Genomic DNA, 21932 nt, shown 5'->3' on the forward strand with positions numbered 1-21932 from the left:
CGGTGAGCAGTTACACACATACACAAGAATAGGCTGACAAAATCACAAAAGCATGACAATACGGGGCAGATATTACATTAGACAACAGCAGGTTGATGTGTGCTGAAACAATAAACTAGATTTCTTTGCCCAGTAATGAAACACAGTTTGTCTCTCAGTGAGTTCGGCAAATCACACACAAAACTAAATCCACTCATCTACTGTTTTTATCAGGTCTCCATGCTGTCTGCCTTTCTACTAGTTACTAGTTAATTTGCGTTCAGAGAATGTGAGATATTGTCAAAGGTTAAACAGCCCAGCAGTATATAAAGTGGTTCCATTCGGCTCTGCATGTATCATCGACACCGTTATAATGTTCTCTATACATTAATGAATTAGATCATTTGAGTCTCTAAAAGGGATCACACCTCATGATGAGTACCTTTACATTTGACACTTTGATGCTAATACATGTCTTGTAATAAAGTATTTTATACACTGTTTATTCAGTATTATATCCTGCACATGTGCACAACAACTAGGCAAGCAGTAATAACCCACTTACTTCATGTGGAGATAATTTTCTTTTGAACAGATTTATAGACCTACATTCTTTCCCTAAGTGCACACAAGCACAAGCTGTAACACATTCTTAACTAATCCTGTGAGCTAAACTAGACTTGGCAAAAAATGAGACAATTTTTTTTTTCATCCTGACTTTTACTGCAGTAAAACCTAACAGTGGGCACACATTTTGTCTTCACTTAATAAGTTAGTTTGTTCTCCAAAATGTTTCTCTGAATGTAAAATCTATGAGACATCCATATAGACCTATTACATTTCTTCTGTAGAGCATTAGAAACAAATTATCATACTGACATCTGTTTATTGGATATTGAAATTTGGAAACTCTGATTTAGACTTTTCCAAATGACTTAAGTATTTACAACACTGACTCCTCATTCAGACACAAAACTCCCACTAGATCAAACTGAAAATAAAAACAAAAAGTACTATCGATTAATGGAAAAATCAAGGAAATGAATTCTTTGGTGAATGCAGTCTACTTGAAAAAGTTTAATATGCTAACGTGCTCCACCATGCAGCAGCTAGTAATGGGACCTGCTGCCATTTACTCCTCTCTCAGACAGCATCAATAATGCAACTCCATTTACACTATGGCTTTTCTACAAAGGCTGGCTACTGAGAGGAGTTTGTCTCTTTCCATCAGTGCTCCAGCCTAAAAGGTGAGAGTAGCATGCGTGGATGCATGTTTTGTGTGCGTAGGACAATGTTGGATGAGGCGTGATCTTTTGTAACTGTGAACCCAGAGAGGTCAAGCATGACTCATGAGATAAGTGCTACTGTGCGCTGGATTCGGAAGTGAGAAGGTGAGAGCTGAATAGGAGATTTAGAAAAGCTCATGACTAGTGTGAAATAGGAACTAAGCTGTTTGTGCATATGTGCGTGCTGTGATTTTGTGAAAAAGAATTTATCACTGAATGACTTTCAGTAATAACTCAGTCTATTAGCCTCTCATCAGTGTCAGTCCGTACTTTGAGCAAACTATACAAAGTCTTTGAGAAGTGGACAAACAAAAACAAAACATTAGGGCAATGCCTATTCTGAAAGGTTAGCAAAGTTTCACATGATTCCTTATTTATCCCAGCTTTCATTACAAAGCCAATCATCTTTGCTATGGTTGCCTGACTTTATCATTAACAAGCAATCATTCCCATCTAGGAACTCATCAAAGAGGTTAAACAACAAATCTACTTTTCTTATTGGGGAAAAATAGTGCTGAAATGAACTAGCAGGTATGTTTGCGACTGAGTCATTTGAATGGGAAAAGCACCGTCTACTGGACACATGCAGGAACAGCAACACGCTGGATGGGGACTTCGAGTCGGGTGCTGTATGGATACTTATGATGAGTAAATATGGAAGGTGCTTGGACACTGTGCATGCCGCACAGAAAAAAGTGCTTTTCAAATGAATAAAATGAGCCACAGAAAATGATGCATTACTTCTCGCGTTACATTTGTGCTAAGATGTAAAACATAGATAAATACAGAAGATTGTATAGTTTCTATATCTGTTATTGTGTTAACAGTACTATTTATTCAGCACTTCTCCCAAATACCAAATAAGTTTTAATTGTTTTAATTTAATTTCTCTTTGAATTTATGAACAGTCAGTTCATAAAAGGTTTAACAGACCTGGTGTATAATTGACCATAACCTCACAATACAGATAACATACTGAAAATGTCTTTGTGTGTAAATGATTTTTGTCAAACAAAATGAATATATATTTGTTCAAGCATAGGCCATGTTCCTTCTTTTTGTGTTTCTGTCTCTACAATACTCATACATGTTGGGATTTCAATGATGTTAAAAGTAAAGACAGAAAATCAAACAAAACTAGAAAAATAGATGCTTAACAGCAGTTTTTTTTTTCCATTTTGCATTTATTTTCCAGGCTAAATTACTGTTATTTCTTCTTTACTGTACTGTACTACAGTCTATCAACCAAGGCGTCTTGTTGTTCTTTTTTCTCTCTTGATGATTATCCTGTCATTTATTGCATTAAGATGATAACGTGCTGATACTCTGTTTTCACAGGGAATAAACAAACTGAAAACTCTCAAATGTGGTCCAAGCCGCAGAAAATACACCACTTCTGAGAGAGTGTGGATTCAGTTTCTACCCCCGGGCTGACCTTAACAGTTTGAATAACCCGTGTGCTTTGGAGATTCACTGGCTCTACTCGCATGTGAGACAACTATGTATTTTCCTCTGGTAGGGGGCTAATACAGTATGATTGGATCAGGTTGTCTGACACTGCGTGTGTGTGTGTTTGTGATCTCAGCGGAGTGTCTGTGGATGATAGGGGTCAGTGACACTGCTTGTTTCTTGCTGGGCAGGAGCTCACCGAGCGGACAAACGGGTGGAACAAAGGTCTACGAAAACGAGCCGCAGCTTTCATCTCTCGATCATCACTACTCTCCCACAAACACAACATGCATGAACAAACACAAACACACTTATGCACGCATATTCTTGCTGTATGTGAGCAGAATTCCTTGGATCATTCATTTGCATTATATTATGAACAACATGATCTGATAACAACTTTTTTAACTACAATTCTTCCCTCTTGCCAGTGCTTGTTCTTTAGTCTTCATCTGAAAAATACGTTCTTTATCACCATCTGTCATATACTCAAGTGGCCCAAGCAGATATGAAATGGAACGCTGTCCCAAATAAAATGGGGCCTTTTAAACTGCAGTATAAATTTCCAGTCTTGAGGCTGAGGTGGTCTTAGCCGACAGCTGTCATATATTTGCTTCTCCCTTCATACGGCACAGGGGGGATAAATAGGCAAGGAGACACTGATGACTGGGCTTCAATTACCTGCATTAGTGGCTTTAACCTTTCATGTTACATGATTTTTTTTGGGACACAATGAACCACAAACTGTTGGACAAGCAGCGAGAGATCTGCTGTTTAACTTCACCTCTACAGTAAAATATACGATTTAACAGGTTTTAAATGTCTTCCAGTGTGTGTGTGTGTGTGTGTGTGCATTAAAATAAATCTCAAATTAACGTAACTGGCTTAGTAGTATGTTTACTATGAGCAAAGGAGACCATGTTGGACGTTTATTCATGGTCTCAATTTTAGATCATACATATTCTTAGCTCCAAGTGTTACAGCAACATTTTATTGCTTTCTTCTGACTTTTGTTCATCTTCCGCCTGTCTCACCACTTGTGTGCTTCTTTATTGTGTGGCTTTGCTAAGAAGGATAGAAAAGCCGGGTTTCACTTTTTCCATCAGCTTTTCATGTTTTCAAGAACCTTTGAAAAGAATTAGCTCTGTTTGTGGTAGAAGAAGAGAGGTGTCTTTCCCTTTTTTGTGCCATAAAAAAAAAATCCACTTTCAACCAGAATGTAACCTGGCAACAATTTTCTCATAAAATGCAACCTGTTAATCTGTTCCCACTGCAAACTCATTTATTAGTTTATGTAATATCTGAAAATAAATCAGGCAATGATTTGTTTTAGGTGACATGTTTCATGTAGCATTTTAATGATGCAAGATGATTAAACACATTTTGAGCCTCTTGGCTCGTCTTAAATTCAGCAGTGTGTCAATCATTACAAAAAACATGTGGAGCAGTCAAGTGCCGTCCAATCCTACAAAACATCATTTTTAGTTATAAGAAGTTAGAAGTCTAGTCATCTTCCAAATGTTTGGCAGAATTGCAGAAGCATTGCTTCAGATTGTGGGGAAATGTGTATAAAATTATGCAAAAGACATGTCAAATATTTCTGTTTTATTTGATGGAGCAGCATTTTCGGATTTGCTTCAGTGTGGTGTCTGTTGGAACAGGTCTATGCAGAATGTAAAGTATATTTTCATATAGTGTGCAAATTTAAGGTAACTGCTACCAGAGGTGTTACTTTATTACTTTGTTACTGTACTTAAGCAGCTTTCTCAGGTATCTATACTTTGCTTTATTTGTACTAGATACATTTTTAAACAAACATTCTACTTGCTACATTTTCAAAATAGGCATTACTTCAGTTTTAAAGCACTTGAGGGTAATTATTGATTTATTTTTTATTAGCCATTCGGTTATTGCATGCCTTGCCTAACATCAAGAACGGTGCATATCACGGATGACAGGCATAACATAACAAAATGGACATGAGAGGGAGACCCAAGCTTGGGGTTGTGTGGCTGCAAATACAGTACTTCATTAAATATATAAATATATACATTCACACTTACAAACACATAGGGTTGTGGAGTTTTTACCTTCAACACAGGAGGGTCTGGCCCTGGTGGTGCCAGCGACCTGTCCAGGGAAACAGGAACACTTGACGGTTTGAGAGCGCTCTTCAATCTTATTCTTATTACAGCAGCGATGGATGGCCACCACCTCACATGTCCCCTGCTTCACCTGGTATGAAACTAAGAGAGAGGAAGAGAGAAGTAGAAAGAAAAAGAGGAGAGGAGAGGGCAGATTATTTTAAATTCATTGACTTTTATGGCTTATTGGTGTTTTGACGGTTTGTTGCTCCAAAAAATGGAGTTTAAATTCAAATAAATGTGTGCTGCAAATAATAATCAAATATACACCACAATGCTTCTCTGAGGATTAAACAAATCTGCTGAATTATTTACTTTTGTATAAACTCCTCAATTTATTCAAGTCTCATACTCTTTGATTCATAAGTAAACAGTCTTTAGTGATACTTTGCTTTTATTCTCAGCCCAGTGCCCTCATTAACTGAGCACAGAGGCAGCTCTGTTGTTATCATTGTGTGCAAGAGGGGAAAAAAAACACAAATACAGAAAAAAAAAATATATATTCTGGCTCCTTTCAAACACAATGAACCACTTCATCTAAGCAAAGAACAGACATGCACACTTTATGAGGGAGTCATGTGGTAGAGCAACCCACTAATAGGATATTCATAAATCCTTATGAGTTCTGGCCAGAACTTATCACTGTTAAATATATGTTTGTATGTGTGTGGGTGTTTATATACAGTGCATATACAATACATCTGTGTGCGAAGAAGGCTGAACCATCTCTGTATTCTTTATCTATCTGTGCATGCGTTGGCTTCTTCATTTGTGCATCTGTGTGTCGTGAAAGTCATAATTCATATGAGCATAATTGCTTTTTACCTGACACCTCCAACACACAAACAGCATCTAATCTCCCTTGATTATCTTCACACTTCCCTGGGGACCTTGGTCTGGTTAATTATAACATTGTCTTGACAATAATGGGACAGAATGGCACGCTTAACCTAAAGTAAATTTTAATGCAAAAAAAAAAAGGTGTGTGTGTGTGACGCTACTGAAACAGTCTGCTTTTAATCAGAATTATTGCTGTTCAGTCAGAGTTCAAATAATCTCTAGTTTTATCATCCTTGATTCCCTCCTTAGGGAAATGTTTTGTTATACAGATGAGACTCCATGCGCTAAAAGAGAGTAAATGTGGCTTCATACAAATAAAAAGACCTTGCAGGGGGAGTTTTAGACATCTTGCCACATGTGTTGGTTGTAGGTGTATAATCTGTTCACATACAATCCAGCAGCATGGAGGATGCTGTGTGGATAATGTGTAAATAGGCTTATGTTGTATGTTCATGTTTGTGTACTGCATAATGTAATGTTACATCTCACTCAGCACATTAAACCCATGAATCTCTTAGGAGGAGGATTTTGTTGCCATGTAAAGGAAAGTGTACCAGCCACAAATGTTGGGTAAAATGTTTACTATATCTAATCTTTGCTTATGGCTTCTGAAAAGATTCCAGATGCCTTATCTTCGCTCTCAAAGCTTGTTGTGTACTCCTGAGAGTCTCTGCCGCCGTTTCCCTAGCACAGCAAACCCTCCTGGAGACATTACTACCTCTAAGCCTCTTTACAGCCCTAGAAAAACCTTGGTTATACTGTACCATAAGCCCAGATTTCATTTATGTACGTGACTTTACCCAGACTCCAAAACTTTTCATGCTCAGCTCAATGAGCTTTGCAGGCAGACACAAAAGTGCACACATACATACACACACACACACAGCTGTAAACACACAAACACAAGGGCACACAAATCGCACACACACTCTGTAGAGGGTTCCATTTCTGCAGGCCATGGCCCCTCTCATCCTTTCTGATTTAAAGTTTGTTTGTTCTCTTCTCCAGAGAGCCCCATCAATGATCCCAGGCTCTCTGAGGGCGCCCCTCCACTATCATCCCTCCACTTTCATTTCCCTCACTCCTCTGTCTCGGGTTCTCCTGAGGCCGGAGCAGCTGCCGGATTAGCAATGCACACACACACACAGACACACACACGTGTGCACACAAACACATATAGCCTATATCTACTGATCAAAACTTAGAATAGAATAAAGAGAACAAAACTATCAGTGCTGCCATAATTAAAATAATAATAATAACAATGAAATCACAGAGTAACCATGTATAAGAAATAAAAGGCTAATTCAAACAGTCTTTGTTTTAATCCTGTGCCATCGTTATCATTGCTCTGCGCTGAGAATTAATTCTACTATTAGTGCAGAGCCGTGACTGGTCAACGTGTGGCCCCCCATCTCAAAATAGGCAGCTTGTTAGTGAGGAAGAAAGAGAGAGAGGAGGTCATATAGGAGGCGGAGAAGTGGTGTCACAGGCAGCAGGGATAACAAAGAGCGGCTCGCCTCCTGTCGGCATAATGAGGTCAGGAGGTTCACAGGTCTCCTCTCTTTATTGCCTACATCAGACCTGGACCGGGGCTGTTTGTATTTTAAAACTGTAAAGCTTTGGAGAAGATAAACCCACCAGAACTTCATTATGTTGCTTTTATGTGTTTGTCCAGCTTTGTAGGCTAATTTTAAATCCTAATGAAGTATATATTAGTATGGGGTAAATTCATGCTGCTGTAAGGTATATGAGGAAAGCCTACATGCTTGTCTCCAGATGAAAAAGACAGGTTGAAAGGCCTCCGATGGGTTTTCTTGTCCAAGAGAGTCCAAGCAAATATTTTAAAAGCCTTTCTTTTACGGCCAGTTCAAAGAGATACTCAAAACTACATGAGTGTATTTCGGATGTTGTCTTCTTCAGGAAGCAGCACAACAAACTGCAAAAAACACACTTTTTACAATAATGACGGTTTTTTGCCTTGTAGCTAACTAGAATAAAATGATGAATATGAAGATGTGTTTTGTTTTTTGTTTTGTTTTCTCTAATATTATCATCATGTTCGCATTCATTTGACAATATAGTATAGGGATTTACTTGGAAAGTTGAAGTGGAAACAGACAAATTTTAACATTTTAAAGTAAAAATTATCAACACCACTTTAAAATAAAAATCACACCTTTCTAATTAATTTGGACAGGCAAAATCTTTTGTAATGATAAGCATTGCTAATGATTGTTACTTGTTAGTTTGACGTTTTTGCTTCACACAAACTAACTACAGCAGGGGTTGGCATGGAGGGAGGAGAGAGTAATGTTAACATGAGAAGCTCAGGTGTGAGCTTGTTCATTCATTTAACCTATAAGTTTTGTCAGTAAACTCTTCTGTTTTCTGGGAAAAATTGTGCCCTTTGGCAGACAGTATAGTGAAATTGAAGCCTCGAGGGAACCAATCTAAACACAGATGGTATCATCTTTATATCATTATTTTATAGCCATTGCACTGTGAAATCAACATTTACTTCATAATAATAAGCAAAAGTTAAGCAAAAAAGTTGTCTATTTCCACTTTAAAGTAAATCACATGCAGCTATAAAAGTCATTTTATTTTACACTTTCCTGTGCATGAGGCAATTGGCTTATAATGTCTAGTGCAAGTGCATATGTTATCCTTGCAACAAATGATTCATTTTTTTCTGACCTGCACAAATAAACTACATTCAACTTAAATAGTGTATCACATCATATCTCAAATTACAGATTTTTTAACCACAGTGTTGACAAAAAAATATGTTACAACTTGAGAATACATGACTGTCTCATTATTTTGTGGTTTTGCTCTCAGTTTCTGAATCAGGAGCAGAGTCCAACTATTTGAGAGTGAAAAACTACCTTCACTCCAGTAACGAGGTGGCAATGTTTCTATGTGGTGTCATGGAAATGTGAGTAAAGAATAAAGCTATGGTATGAGTCTTATATTATTAGTCATTAAAAAAAGAGAACATTTTTATCATGCTACTTATGCCTGAGGTCATAATGCTGAACACATTTCAGTATTTGCATGAATTTACTGTACGTTTAAATACAATGTTTTGAGGTATGTAAGTGTGGGCTTGTTTGCAAGTTTCAAGGTTACATTAAGTTTTTGTAAGGGGAAATGTTATGTTAAAGGGAAAGGAGCAGCATAACTACGAATTGTACCCTTGAGCATCCAAGGTATGTTGTCAATCAATAGAGGTTAGAGTCATGCAGAGTTTACAGCCAAAATCTATTTCATGTGGGAGAAATGAACTCAAAACCACCTACGCTCGTTGTCCAGAAACAAGAGGTCTTTATAGCAAGACATTTTGCAAGACTCTCATAATGTAGTGTTAATAATGTTCGCCTATAATAAACATAATTCTTAGTTATGTTTGTGGTGAATTACAGAACACAGATGTGGTTGGAACATTTCTTACTGAATTTAATAAGACAAGGAGCCTACGGCAACGCTAGCAGCTGTGTGAGCCTGTATCATAGACTGATCCGTACACAGTGGTGATTTGGGCTGAATGCTAAAGTCAATACAATACAATACAATGCTAACATGTTGCACCCAAGTGGTTGGTCGACAGACAGAGCCAATGGACAGATGGACTAGCCCTACAGTCATGCCACCAGCATGGCTAAAAATGGAAGTTAAATTGTCTGAGTTTTCAAATTGCTGTAAAAAAAATGTGACTGTCACTGCGACCATATTTGCCCTAAAAAACTGTCAATAGCTGTCAGATAAATAATGTCTGATTTTCTGGAGGTAGATTTCAGATGCTCCAGGAGTGAACTGCATAAAGTTGGGTCAATATCTAGCAATGTCTAAAACCTGAATAACCTCAGACATCAGAAAAATGATCCGGAGTGCAGACTGAAGTGCTACAGCTTGACTGTGACTTTTGTCACAGCCCCAGTTCAGAGCACTTCTGTCTCTCACCTCTCATCTGCTTAAGATTCATGTGTTGAGCGGTCATCCTCCAGCTATATACACATAATAACAGTGTATCTAATGTCTCAATGTTGCCTTTAAACCATTTTGTTATGGTCATTTCAATGTAATAGAGCCCAGCTCACGCTGAGATGAAAAGACTTCTCAAGCATGGCTAAATGCTTCTAGAGGGAGGTGGGAGGTATAGCGGGGATAGGGTGGTGATAATGGTAGCTGGGCAGCCAACAAACCGAGCTACCTTGAACTGATGGGTTAGTCAGGCAATTGATGTAGTCTGACAGACACAGGCAAGAAGGAGCATTGTGCCATTTATCAAAAAGCTGTGTCTTTCCCCTGTCAATACCTGACAAGCATGTCCACTGCTATGAAAGGCCAGATATCTAGCAAATCTGTCGGAGGCGGCAAAGTCAATGTAGAGGGGACATACTGTATATCTCTGTGGGAGTACAAGTTTCAAGAGAACAAGATTAAAGTGATGAGATGTGTGGAACCAGGTGGGAAACCATGTCAAACATCTTCTCATATCATCTTTTCTACAAATCAACATATGATTTATAAATTATATCTAGTCACTGGATGTCCAAATGTTGGGCTTTTTTCATTTGCCCTCTTAGATCACTCGTTGCCCTTCCTTCCCCTCCTCCACTTTCCTCTCTTGCTCCATCTCCTCCTCACCCTGATCCTACACAGCTCATCAATCCTCCTGACATTATCAGTGTTTAACAGGCCCACAGGCTTTATGCTAATTATCATGCCTGAGTACGCCTGCGCAACAAATCTATCCCCAATAAAACCCGCTCTCCAAGACCTTGGCAGTGCTGTTTTTTAAGGAGACATCTTATAAATAAGCAACCTCAGATGAGGACACACTGACTGGTGTACGGAATGCTCAAATATGGACATGCATGAACGCACATGCACACAGTTGTGTCTACAACAAGCTTGTTTATATTTAAAGTGCACATGAGTATGACAGAGGGGCTTTTCATGCAGAACAAGCTGCTTATGAGATGCTGAGACAAGGAGGATACACAAAGTCTCACTACAGCTCCATGAATTCATGAACAAATGTATTTTTCTGGGAATTAGAGATATATTTTGTGATGAATGGGACATTAGAAGCCAAAAAACATTGTTTTATTGCAATGCATCCTTTAACAAACTGTGAAAAGTTGTCATTTAAAGTATTTAAATGAGTCGGAAAAAAGGCCATATGAGAATTTAAATGTCAGTAATTGTCAACATAATATTGCTTGGAGCTGAAAGAGCACATCTTATTATTTTCAAAGCATGTGTATGATTATTTGAGTTGGATTACCTTGACAACTCGTGGAACGCAATGTATTGTGTGACCTTATGATTTTCTCTGTGTACTTGTTATGAAATATAATAAAAGACTAAACGAATAGCATTAAACATCTTACGTGTGTGCTGAAGTATTAGCTGATCATTTTTCTGTGCTGAATGTTTCAATGTTTAAATATGGACATGGATAGGGGAAGCTCATGATCATGTGCTGAAAATATACACATAAGATATCCTAACTGTGAGCCCTTGGCTCACATTCTACATTTTTTATTCCCATGAGACTGCTGTCAGAAAATAGAAAAAACTGTCAGTCAATTCAGGTCTGCATGGTTATTTGGAATTCATTCCCTCCATTCCCATTATGAATTTCTTTTGAGAGTTTCTGTAAATTGATAGATTACCTCTGAGAATAACATTGAGCAAACGACAAAAAGACTAAAAAAAAAAAGAAACATACTTCTACAGAAGCATTTTTTGACCTCTAGAGCCACCATGTGGCAGCAAATGGTACATCACCAGCAACATGAATCAAACAAATGCCTCACTAACCTGCCAAGAAAACGGCAGTAAAAACACTTGAGTAGAAAACGTGGAAAACTGATTCCACAGCTGTAACACACAGCCAATTATTTTTCGGCTTCAAACTGCTATATGTCTGTGTTATGTCAGTATTCACAGCCAACAAGTCCCAAACTTCCACCAATTAGAGTAAATTCTCTAATAAAAAGCACCAGTCGGTTTGCGAACGAGTCATCTTGTTTTACAGCATGAGTGAAATAAGAAGGGGGCGGAACACACATGCTGACCTTCACAATACACAGGGCCTGCAATTAGTAGTGTCCCTGCCGTAAGCAGGCTGCCTCCTCTCAGTCAAAAGGAAACTAATACAATCACTCACAGCACAGACTGGATGTTGGTAGCATTTCTGTGGCACATAAAGGTCATCTTGCACAACACGAGGCGTGCGAGTGTAGAAAACAAGAGATAATTAAGGAAATTGTTATAATTAAGTGCGAGGAAGAGGTGACTTAGGAGGTTGTCGCTAACAAGCCGACGCACAATACACTGTGATTCAGCACAACTGTCCCTGTAACCAGCCACAAGACTGTGTTGGTCAGTTTTTGAATGAGGGGAGGCTTGTCTCCATGACTTATGGAAATTAAAGATAAAGAATAGATTTTGCTTGTGGGCCTCAATTAAGTCAGTGCTGGCTTTGGTTTCTTTCTTCATGGATTGCTGAAGGAATAAGTGAAGTGGTGCTTTGGTTGAAGGGGGTACTGCAGAGCTATGCATATTAATGGAAGCATTGGCAATTATGAGCCTGAGGATTAGAAGTCATGAGCCTACATGGCCTCTTCTACGTGAGGCATACAGCAACCCTAAACCACTAAGAATCAGGCCGCTTGAGTACAACAGCATCAGCCCTGAACTGTTGGATGTCTGCAAGCACTCTGGATAGATCAGATCACACCCACACTGATCTATTTGTGTTGACAGCTCCTGACAGCTTAAGTGCCATTTGTATCTGTACGGGCTCGATCACTCAAACAAGGGTGTGTTTGAATCCCAGCCTAAAATGAGGTCTCGTCTAGATTACAATATGTCTTACTGAGGGACAAAGCAAACTGCCCCCTCCTCATGGACCGGGATGACTCAGTCAGTGACTGGCTCAGGGAACATGTGTTGTATCTTTGCAGTGACAGTGTAATTAACCTCTCATGGTGTTGGAAGAGGGGTTCAGAGCAAGACCTGGTGTACCTGTCGGTCCCCGATGGTTACGGCTGCCAGCAGACACCGGGTCAATGCAGAGCATCACCAAGGCAACGAGGAGGGCCACCTGCAAAGGCCAACCTGACCTTCCCCACAGTTTCATCCTGAGACAGGGACAGAGGAGACGAGGGGCAAAGAGGGAGCAAAGGGGAGAGAGGAGGAGGAAGAGTTCATGAGAGGAGGTTAGTACAACCCTCCACCCCATCTGAAAAAAATATAGGAGGCAGAACAGCAGAGCAAACAAAAATATTGTTTTTTGAACAAGCAAAAACAATGTGAGAGGTGAGCCAGCAAAGGTCAGAAAAAAACGAGAACAGAGTAGACGTAAGGAAAACATTCTTCCCGCACAGACACATACTGTGGATATAGCTAACTCACCAGCTATGCGACCAGCATCCTTTTCTGTTTAGTAGTATCACATTAAGATCAACTCTTCCAATTTTCTACTAGCGGCAATTACAAAAAAGTAGACTTTATGAGTCATGACAGGTTACAAAGAAACATTATGCTGAGCCTAGAAATAATGATATGTGGATCGGGAGGGCGATTAATCCTGATTTTTATCAGTGATCATTATGCAGATTTTATTATTGATTCGATGATTAATCATCTTTGTCTATAAAATGTCACTTTCCCAGTTGTCTTTAAATTACTAATTTTGTCCGACCAACTATTATACGTGACAAAAAAGAGGAGCACATTTTCATTTCATTTCATTTCAGCAGCTGGAATTAGCTTTTATTGGAGAAAAATAACTGAAATGATCAGTTATCAAAATAGCTGCTGCTGATTTTTTATTGATCGACTCATCGTTTCAGCTCCATTGGGGTTTGGATGTTGGCTGAAACCACTAGTTGCTTAATGGATTTAATCGATCAGCCAGAAAATTAATAACAAACAACAATTGTGATAATGGAATCATCGTTTAAGTTAATTACCAAGCACAATTGCTGCTTCGGGCTCCTAAAATGTGAAAAATTGCTGTTTGTAACTCTTAGGTTGAACAAAGCAAACCATTTGACTATAACAGCTTGACTTCTAGAAACATGTGATAAGCATTTTATAGGCCAAACAATGAATCATTTAATAATAAGAAAGGTAAATCCATCCGTAATGAAATGAATTATTCGTTGCAGCACTAGATGTTTTTTTCTTGGGTTTAGCTTTCCTGCCATCGTGTGCCTCTGCACAGGATGTCATCTCACCTGTTGGTCGTCTCTGTCTTCTTTGATCTCTCTTCCACTCAGCAGCTCCTCTATGGACAGGGTGTAGAGGCCATGGCTGCATTCACTCACACCTCAGCCCTCCTCCTCTTCTTCTGGCTTCTCCTCTTCCTCACTTCCTCAAACAGAAGAACCCCCTGAACAGAGGAGGTACAAAGACACACTCGGTCAGAGAGGCCAGCCTGCCCTGGGGTTTCTCAGTGGCCTCCAATGGCCTTGTATGAAGCTCTACTCACACATAGACACACACAAACACACACACACACACACAGGGGTAGAGATGTGAAGGCCTAGATTCTGTCAGATCCATTGTTTACAGTAGGTTCACCTACCCCCAGGCTGAACGTGATCCCCACTCTAGACATCACACACAGCTCTTACTTTCTCTCTCTCACAAACACTGACACACATAAACACACAGCCTCATACATCATACACACACACACACACAAATGGACACACAAAAACAGTGTACATAACAGTAAAACTTAAATTGATTACAAAATGGGTGTGCGTAAGACAGACCTGCAGAATGGCCTCATGGCTAAAACATTCACCGGCAGCAAATCAGATGATCAAACAAGCCATAAACACAAGTTGGCGTTCTACACACATATCCACACAGACTTGCACACACACATACGCACACACAGTATATTTGCAGTGTTGCAGTGAGTGTTTTGCGATGTAAATTCAAACACTGTCAGAGGATAACAGGAGAGACTCTCCATAATTACAGCTGAGTGGCAGCTTCTGATGCATGTGCACTTCTACAGTGTCTCTTTCACACCCACACATACACACACACACAGAGTAAATTACCATCCCACCGCTCAAGTGTGTCAACACACCTCTCTTGACAAAGGGACTAACTCCAAAATCTAAATGAAAGATTCACATTAATAACAAAATGTTCTCCCCTCCTCGAACCTTCATTATTCATCATGACTCATTGATATGCAACTCACTCGGCTACTATGCTCAGGAACTTCCTGGGAATGTGTCAGCTCCAAGCAAGCCTGATACCTCCACTGAGCCATCAGTGTAGTGTCACTGCCCCCTAGTGGGGAACAAATCAACTGCAACAACCACGCATGAGTCAAAGATCGAGAAAAGATGCCACAGGATCAGGCACGTATTTCTACAGAAGAGAGAAACAGCCGGGCAGTATCAAAGTTAACGGGTGCTGTGTGTGACTATTAAAGAAGATTAATAATATTTCAAAACAATATGAAGAAGTGACACAGGTCAGAGACAAAAGAGATAATGTGAGATAATGTGGGGGAGGTTGAACATATACTGGATAATATGTTAGTAGAATATTATACAGGACACACTGCAAGAAGTACTGGATGTGTTTGATTGTGTATACTGTGTGCACTCCTGCAGAGGAAGTGGAATGCAAATGCAGACGTCAAAGCCATCCTGTATAGTGGAGTGCTCAACCCACACTGACATGCACAGTATTTCTATATTTCTATATTTTTAATTTGGATTTCTGTTTATTTGTTTACGTGTAGCCTGTGTGTGTGTGTGTGTGTGTGTGTGTGTGTGTGTGTGTGTGAGTGTCATTCCAGTACTAAAAAATGAAGTGAAAAACTGCAAGGTGCATGTGCTGTCTGTGCAGTGTGATTAGACATGCTGCATGGCAGCACTGTAGCCTATTTCTTATTCTCTTTTTAAAGGCTGGGCTGTGGCACGCATTTTTATCAGCTTTGTTCTCTGATACACTCATTAAAAGAGCACAAGAGTGCATGTGTGTGTGTGTGTGTGTGTGTGTGTGTGTGTGCGTGGTCTCCAGATGCAGCTCAGTCTCGTCTGGACAAAACGTTTCATCAGTCACAGCGATGTCACCTCTACTGAGTCAGACACACAGATTGTGGCCTTATAACAAAGTAATAAATAGGTTTTGTTTATTTTTTAAAAATTTCTCCACTAATGTGTACAAAGATACAATCTCACACATTCTTATACAAGACATTCATGTTACCAAAATGTCTCAAGTGTCCCTGGGGACATTATGTTGAAGTAGGCAGAGGTGTGTGCGAGGCTCAGCTGGCCATCACGGCTGTGAGGAGTTCTTGGATTTGGCAGCAGTAAGAACACACACACACACACACACACACACACACACACACACACGTGAACAAACATGACATGCTCAAGATTATCTGAGGACATCACGTATCTAAAATGATCCCTGATCCTATATCACCCTCTCCACCTCCTCTCTGTCTGTCTCTGTGGTCTGAAGGGCTGATTTGTGTCATTTCTTGCCGTAATCGCACAAGAGTGACACGGGGGCTCATTGGCATGCAATGAGACAATCCCACCTCGGCCACAAATATATCTGTGTGCCCTGCATCCAAACCGCATCATCCACCTGTGCTCTCTGCGAACGCATGCACAAACACACGATTCCATCCAAATGATATGTGTGGATCAAATCTCAGAGAGCTTATCTGACACATCAGGAATCATGTATGTCACGCGTCGAAAATAAAACAGTGAGACACGTTCTGCATGATGGAGCTGTTACTGACACTGACGCTGTTTGTCAGTGGCAGAGATTAGATCATTTGTCAGGATAGTACAGGAAGTTCCTGTTCAACAGAACTGAGCTCCTGCGAAGAATAGAAACTGCACCATTACTTGATAACCTCTGTGTCACCTGTTTAGTATGTAACAGTGTTCGTGTTTGGGCTGATGTGAATATTTCTGGTTTATCTTGGACACCTTATCTCCCATCGGAGTAATTGCACTTCCCAGAGTTCTGCTTATCAGACTTGATGACAAAAACAAAAATGAGTTATGTATTTGTAAAATTCTGTTTCAGATTGTTTGACAAGATAGTTTCATCATCAGACTACGACTGATTTTGCCTCACAGGCCACCTAAGCATGATGATGTTGATCATTAAGGGAGGTTGATCCAACACTTTGGTCGATGACTATCAAAATTGTATCCAGTAAGGTTTTTGTAAGGTTCTTCATGATCTCCAGGATGATGACTTTGGTGACATTTGGCCTTTTTTGTAGCACATCAATAGGTCAAATGTTTAAGATTTGGTTCAGTGTCAATGTTGAAATAAAACAGAAATTTACTGGCTGATTCTTTTGATACTTGACAACCCAATTTTTAAAAAGCATATATATACTCACATTAAGAACAACTTTCTCATTAATAACCCTGACTGTTGACTGATTCAGTGGACCAATAGTGGCCTTTTATTAAATATCAGATATGTAAGACTCTCCTTGACCACAGTTACATAAAAACAGTCTGATAACTTGCATTTTCTTTTTCTCTGTACATTTAATTGATCCCTTTTAAGCAATTCAGTTCAGTAATGCTTCACAATGATTTTTTTAAAGCCTGTGTTGTCTCCTGAAATTTCTTCTACTACCATCACATCGATACGGTGAATCATCAACGCTAACAGCAGCGAATTCTGATAAAATGAGTCTGTGTTTTGAGTTTTAATGTCCCACAATGCTCTAAATTCTGATTTGGAGGATTTTTCTACACTGACAAGAATAATTTTTCTGGTTTTAACAGGTTGATTTGGAATTTAAAAATAAATAGAATAAAGTTAAATAAATGTATAAATACAAGAACAAAAATGTTAAAATGGGCTGAAATTAAGTGTGCATGTGTGAAAAATAGAAAGGCAGTGAGACTGAAGACCACACAGGCATCACACCAGTATCTCAGTATACTGATTTTCTGACTCCAGACACAGACCAAGCAGACAAAAAGCATATCAGTGTAAAACAAAGTGCATCTCCCTAAGGCGGAAAGATATTGAAAATGAAACGAAGGCACAAAGCCCGATGGAATCTTATGTGAAGCGTTTCAGATTTCTGCCGATATGCAGAGTATTAACATTCAGTTAGGGTGTGTAATGTTCTGCTTCTATATATTTGTCTGCCTCCGACTCTAAACCATTACAGAATTCTACCCCTCGCCATTTCCTCTGGGTCGCTGGGCAGATAGAGCGGGTGTGTGCTCACACACAAAAACACACACGCAGAAACTTAAATTAACACACCAGTATGTATTCAGAAGCCAGAACCCCTCACATTTTTCTATCCCCTGATGTTCATCCACCACAGCCCACTATTTTCCTGGTTCTTGTTTGTTCCTCCTGATGTCTCTTGCTATTGCTCTCTACATTATCCATGCCTCCGTACATGTGTGCGTGCCTCCCTCTTTCTCCCCTCTCCTCCCTCCATCAGTGTGCAGATGAGAATCTCTGCTTCCTCGTCTCCCACTGTTTCCTGTCGGCAAACAACAAACAAAGTCAATACCTCCCAGATGCAAGTTCTAATCATGTCATGCCATTTTTTACATCTTCACCTTATAAATGAACACATCACTGGGTTTGTTTGTGTGTGACACCGCGTGCATGTAACTGTGAAATATGCGTGGAGGTTTATTTGACTGTGGTATTTGACAAGGGCTGTGAAGCAGACATCTTGGACACATTGCATGACAGACACACACACAAACTAATATTTTGAATTATGGTAGTTTTGTTCATGTGGTAAATATGTATGCTTAAACTTACAGCTATTTAGGTATGATCTTGTATGGAACCTGTATGATTGTGTGATAAAAACACACTGTGTTCCTCTGGAAGGTCCACAGCATTGCACCTGTTTACTGCCATCCCTCCGTACCTCCACACCTCCTCCGCTGTATTGTTTCCTCCAATAAACCAACAAGCAATAAAGTGGAGGATCCTCTGTTTGGTGAAATTGCCAGGTGGGGAGAAAGAGAGGAGAGAAAGTTGTGAGTGAAAGCCTGAATTCAAAACCATTACCTGGCTCTGGTATTGACTGCAAAGTTCAGAGAATGGCCTTGGCACTAAGGTACCATTACAGCTCAATTGATCGGCCTGCACTTAAGTCCAAATCCCACCTTGTTGCACAAGCCATCGTCTCAGGATCCGGTGACCACGTATATATGTTTGTGTTTGTGAGGCTTGGTGTGTGTGTATGTTTGTGCAAGTGCTCAGAAAATGTGTGTGTCTCTAGTCTTGTAGTGTTTTCCAAGTTTTTTTGTTTTTTTTTCCTGCTCTCACTTCCTCTTTCCCCTCCCTCACTTTCCTGGATAAAAGTCAGACAGGATCAGAGTCCCAATGTGTGTTTCATGTGTCAAATCATGGAGTCTGATCCCACATCTCCAGATGGTACATACCAACACAGTCGCAGACTTGTGCTTTACTCACACTCATATGACGCTATTTATATACTTATGAACTGACTAATACACACATTTTTACATGAACACACACCTATACAGTTCACTCCCCTTACACTGTTTATACACAGGATGAACAAAAGCATTTGTTTCAAAGTCTGCCTTTGCTCGATGTACCTGTCACATTCACACATTGCGAGCAAGTCTCATTAAAGTCTTTTAACAGCCTCTTCCACTAAGGCAGAGGGGGGGGGAGAGGCAGATGTAGGCTGTTACTTGTTTTATGGAGAAGGGAAAAAGCACAGACGCTAACAGGCTAATAAACATTATCTCGCTAACACAACAAGTCTGCGGCCACGGCTCAGTCCCTGGTTTCCTCTTTACTAGTCTGTCGTTTAAAATCCAGACAGGGGCCCGACATAGATCAGAGCAACCCTCCTCAGAGCCCGCTGACAGACAGAGGCAGGGCCTGGGCCATAAATCCGGCACACTCTAATAAAGCAATAAAAGGCCATTAAAAGTCAGTGTCCCTCAGCAGTGGAAGATGGATGGAAAGGTAGAAAGCAAAGGAGACACTTTTAGATGGCTGTACACACCCACACACATTTTGGATGGTTTGACCCCCCCAACACACACACACACACCAGCCACCCATCCGCTCGAGACAAACCAGGTATCTGCAATATTGATGCCATTCTCCTGTTGTTACTCCTGTTTTCTCCTTGCTGGCTGCAGCTCGCTTTTAGTGTTGAAAAAAAAGGAAAGAACGCTGCGATTTAGAATGGCGGAGCACAATCTTTATGTACTGCTCTGCTCACTCAGTAAACTCTGTCTCTGCTACTTATCTGTCTTTCTCACTGCGAGGTCTACTGTAAAGTTTTCCCGCTACAATGATTTCATACCAGCCTGTGTGCATGCGAGCAAATGCACACACACTTAGTACACGTTTTACTCACACTGTTATGCACAGATGCAGATGTAAAGTTGCTTGTCACATCCTGGCTTCACTATTTTTTTTTGTCCAGTTTAACAGACTGTTAGGACAATTTTAGCTGCTTCAGGAATGATGCTTTTCCGGTAATGGAAAACCAACTCTTTTGTCTAGCGTGTACTTCTTTCCTTTCTATCTTTATCTTCCTCTCTCCCTTCATTCTTTCATTGCATCTGTTCGTTTCAGCATTTCTCATACCATGTTACCATGTTTTTCTTCCCTTCCCAACCTGTGGAGGGGTCAAAAGAGGTAGAGAGGTATAGAGGCAAGAAGTGTTGAACCACAGTAGGGAAGGACACACACTATGCCAGTGTAATAAAACATGGTTTCCATACACCGGGTCACTGATCCTTGCTCTTTTCTGTACAAAGAAGGAAAAAGAAACAGACGAAGTGTGTGTTCATGTGCTTGTGTGTGTGTGTGTGTGTCTGTGGCTGGACTCTTCCTCTGTGGCCGTTGGTATCGAGTAGCGGCCCGGAGCCAAACAAAAGCAGGCCGAAGCCCTGACAGTGACTCTCGGGAGAGCAACGGCCATTCATTGTGCTTTGTGCCCAAATTATGATTAATGGAAAATAAACAACCTTGATGTGGAACCTGCTTTGATTTTCTATGAGCCTCTGCCTCAGCTGTAGTTGTAGCTACTCCTCTTGGCGAGGAAGAAAAAAATAAAACGCTGGACAAACGCTTTACTGAAGCTCAACTCTCGGCCTCATGGCGCTTTCACACAACGGCTTTAAATCAGTGGACTCAGATGAAGAAGCTGCTTTCACATACCTCTCCTTTTCTCTCACACACACTCACAGACACACACACGAAACACTGCACATCCATATACGCACAGAAACTTATATGATATGCAGACAAACCAACATCTTGATTATATCAGTCCCCTCTGCTGCTAATGACCAGCTCTCTCGTAATTATATTAATTACCGTATGTGCCACGACTGTCAATCGTCCAGCCAAAGGAAAGACAAGTAGAAAGCAGGAGAATGAGTGAATGGAAGAAACCTACAGATGAATGAGTCGGAGAGTGGTCGGAGTACGAGATGGCAGAAAAAGAAGAAGGGAAGGGGGGAGAGAGAAACGGAGAAAGGAGAAAAAGAGACAAAGGACGGGAAAACAGAGTGAGTGAGTGAGTGAGTGAGTGAGTGAGTGAGTGAGTGAGTGAATGAGAGAGAGAGAGCAAGAGTGAGAGACAAAGACTTAGAGTGGGGTGAGAGAGGAAGCCTGATCAATTGTTCATTTTACAAAGTCACTGAGACGTGTCAGCGGTGTCAATAAGTGAATTAATTTGTCTGTGGGTCTCTAGAGCATGACACCATATCACTCTGCTCCACTGAGACAAGCAGGGCCTCTAACCCTCTTTCTCTAACACACACACACACACACACACACACAAGGAGTGAGACAAGGATCATAGACGCATATGAGAAACAGATAAGCTGACAAAAAAACAAAACATTTTTTCATACAAATGTTATAATGCTTGTTCTCATGCATATTCTCAGCAAACACAACATTCTTGCCTAAACTTAAACACCACAAAAACGTTAGACTTAACCCAAAATGTATCGATTTTCCTTGTGAGGATCAGCTTTTTGTTCCCAAAGTGGAGTAGAGTCCCCCATAATGTGACCATAGGTAGAGATCCCCACAGTGTGATGAGGTGAACACTTAAAGACAGCTTGATAGAAAATCATCCATTCTCAGCACCATTGTGGATGGATATGTGTTAAAATGTTAAATCCACAACCAA

General features: G+C 40.2%; 2 protein-coding genes across 4 annotated transcripts in view; both read right to left on the reverse strand.

Annotated features, from left to right (window-relative positions):
- Positions 1 to 21932, reverse strand: part of tafa4b (TAFA chemokine like family member 4b) — a 35039-nt gene that overhangs the window by 7497 nt on the left and 5610 nt on the right. Inside the window, exons 2-4 of the mRNA XM_010746507.3 lie at positions 13960 to 14114; positions 12743 to 12858; positions 4805 to 4960 (exon numbers count right to left, since the gene is read on the reverse strand). Coding sequence (XP_010744809.2) covers positions 4805 to 4960; positions 12743 to 12857 — 271 coding nt within the window. The 5' untranslated portion in view covers position 12858; positions 13960 to 14114. The remainder of the gene's footprint in view (positions 1 to 4804; positions 4961 to 12742; positions 12859 to 13959; positions 14115 to 21932) is intronic.
- The window catches only part of eogt (EGF domain-specific O-linked N-acetylglucosamine (GlcNAc) transferase), a 35454-nt gene continuing 31567 nt past the window's right edge, over positions 18046 to 21932 (reverse strand). The window contains exons 18-19 of one of the 3 annotated variants that reach the window (XR_003462502.1): positions 18548 to 18724; positions 18046 to 18257 (exon numbers count right to left, since the gene is read on the reverse strand). The gene's annotated coding sequence lies outside the window, so the exon portion shown is untranslated. The remainder of the gene's footprint in view (positions 18258 to 18547; positions 18725 to 21932) is intronic. The other 2 variants (XR_003462504.1, XR_003462503.1) reach the window with 2 other exon arrangements.

Source organism: Larimichthys crocea, chromosome VI (assembly GCF_000972845.2).
Source record: "Larimichthys crocea isolate SSNF chromosome VI, L_crocea_2.0, whole genome shotgun sequence".
NCBI classification, from domain to species: domain Eukaryota; kingdom Metazoa; phylum Chordata; class Actinopteri; family Sciaenidae; genus Larimichthys; species Larimichthys crocea.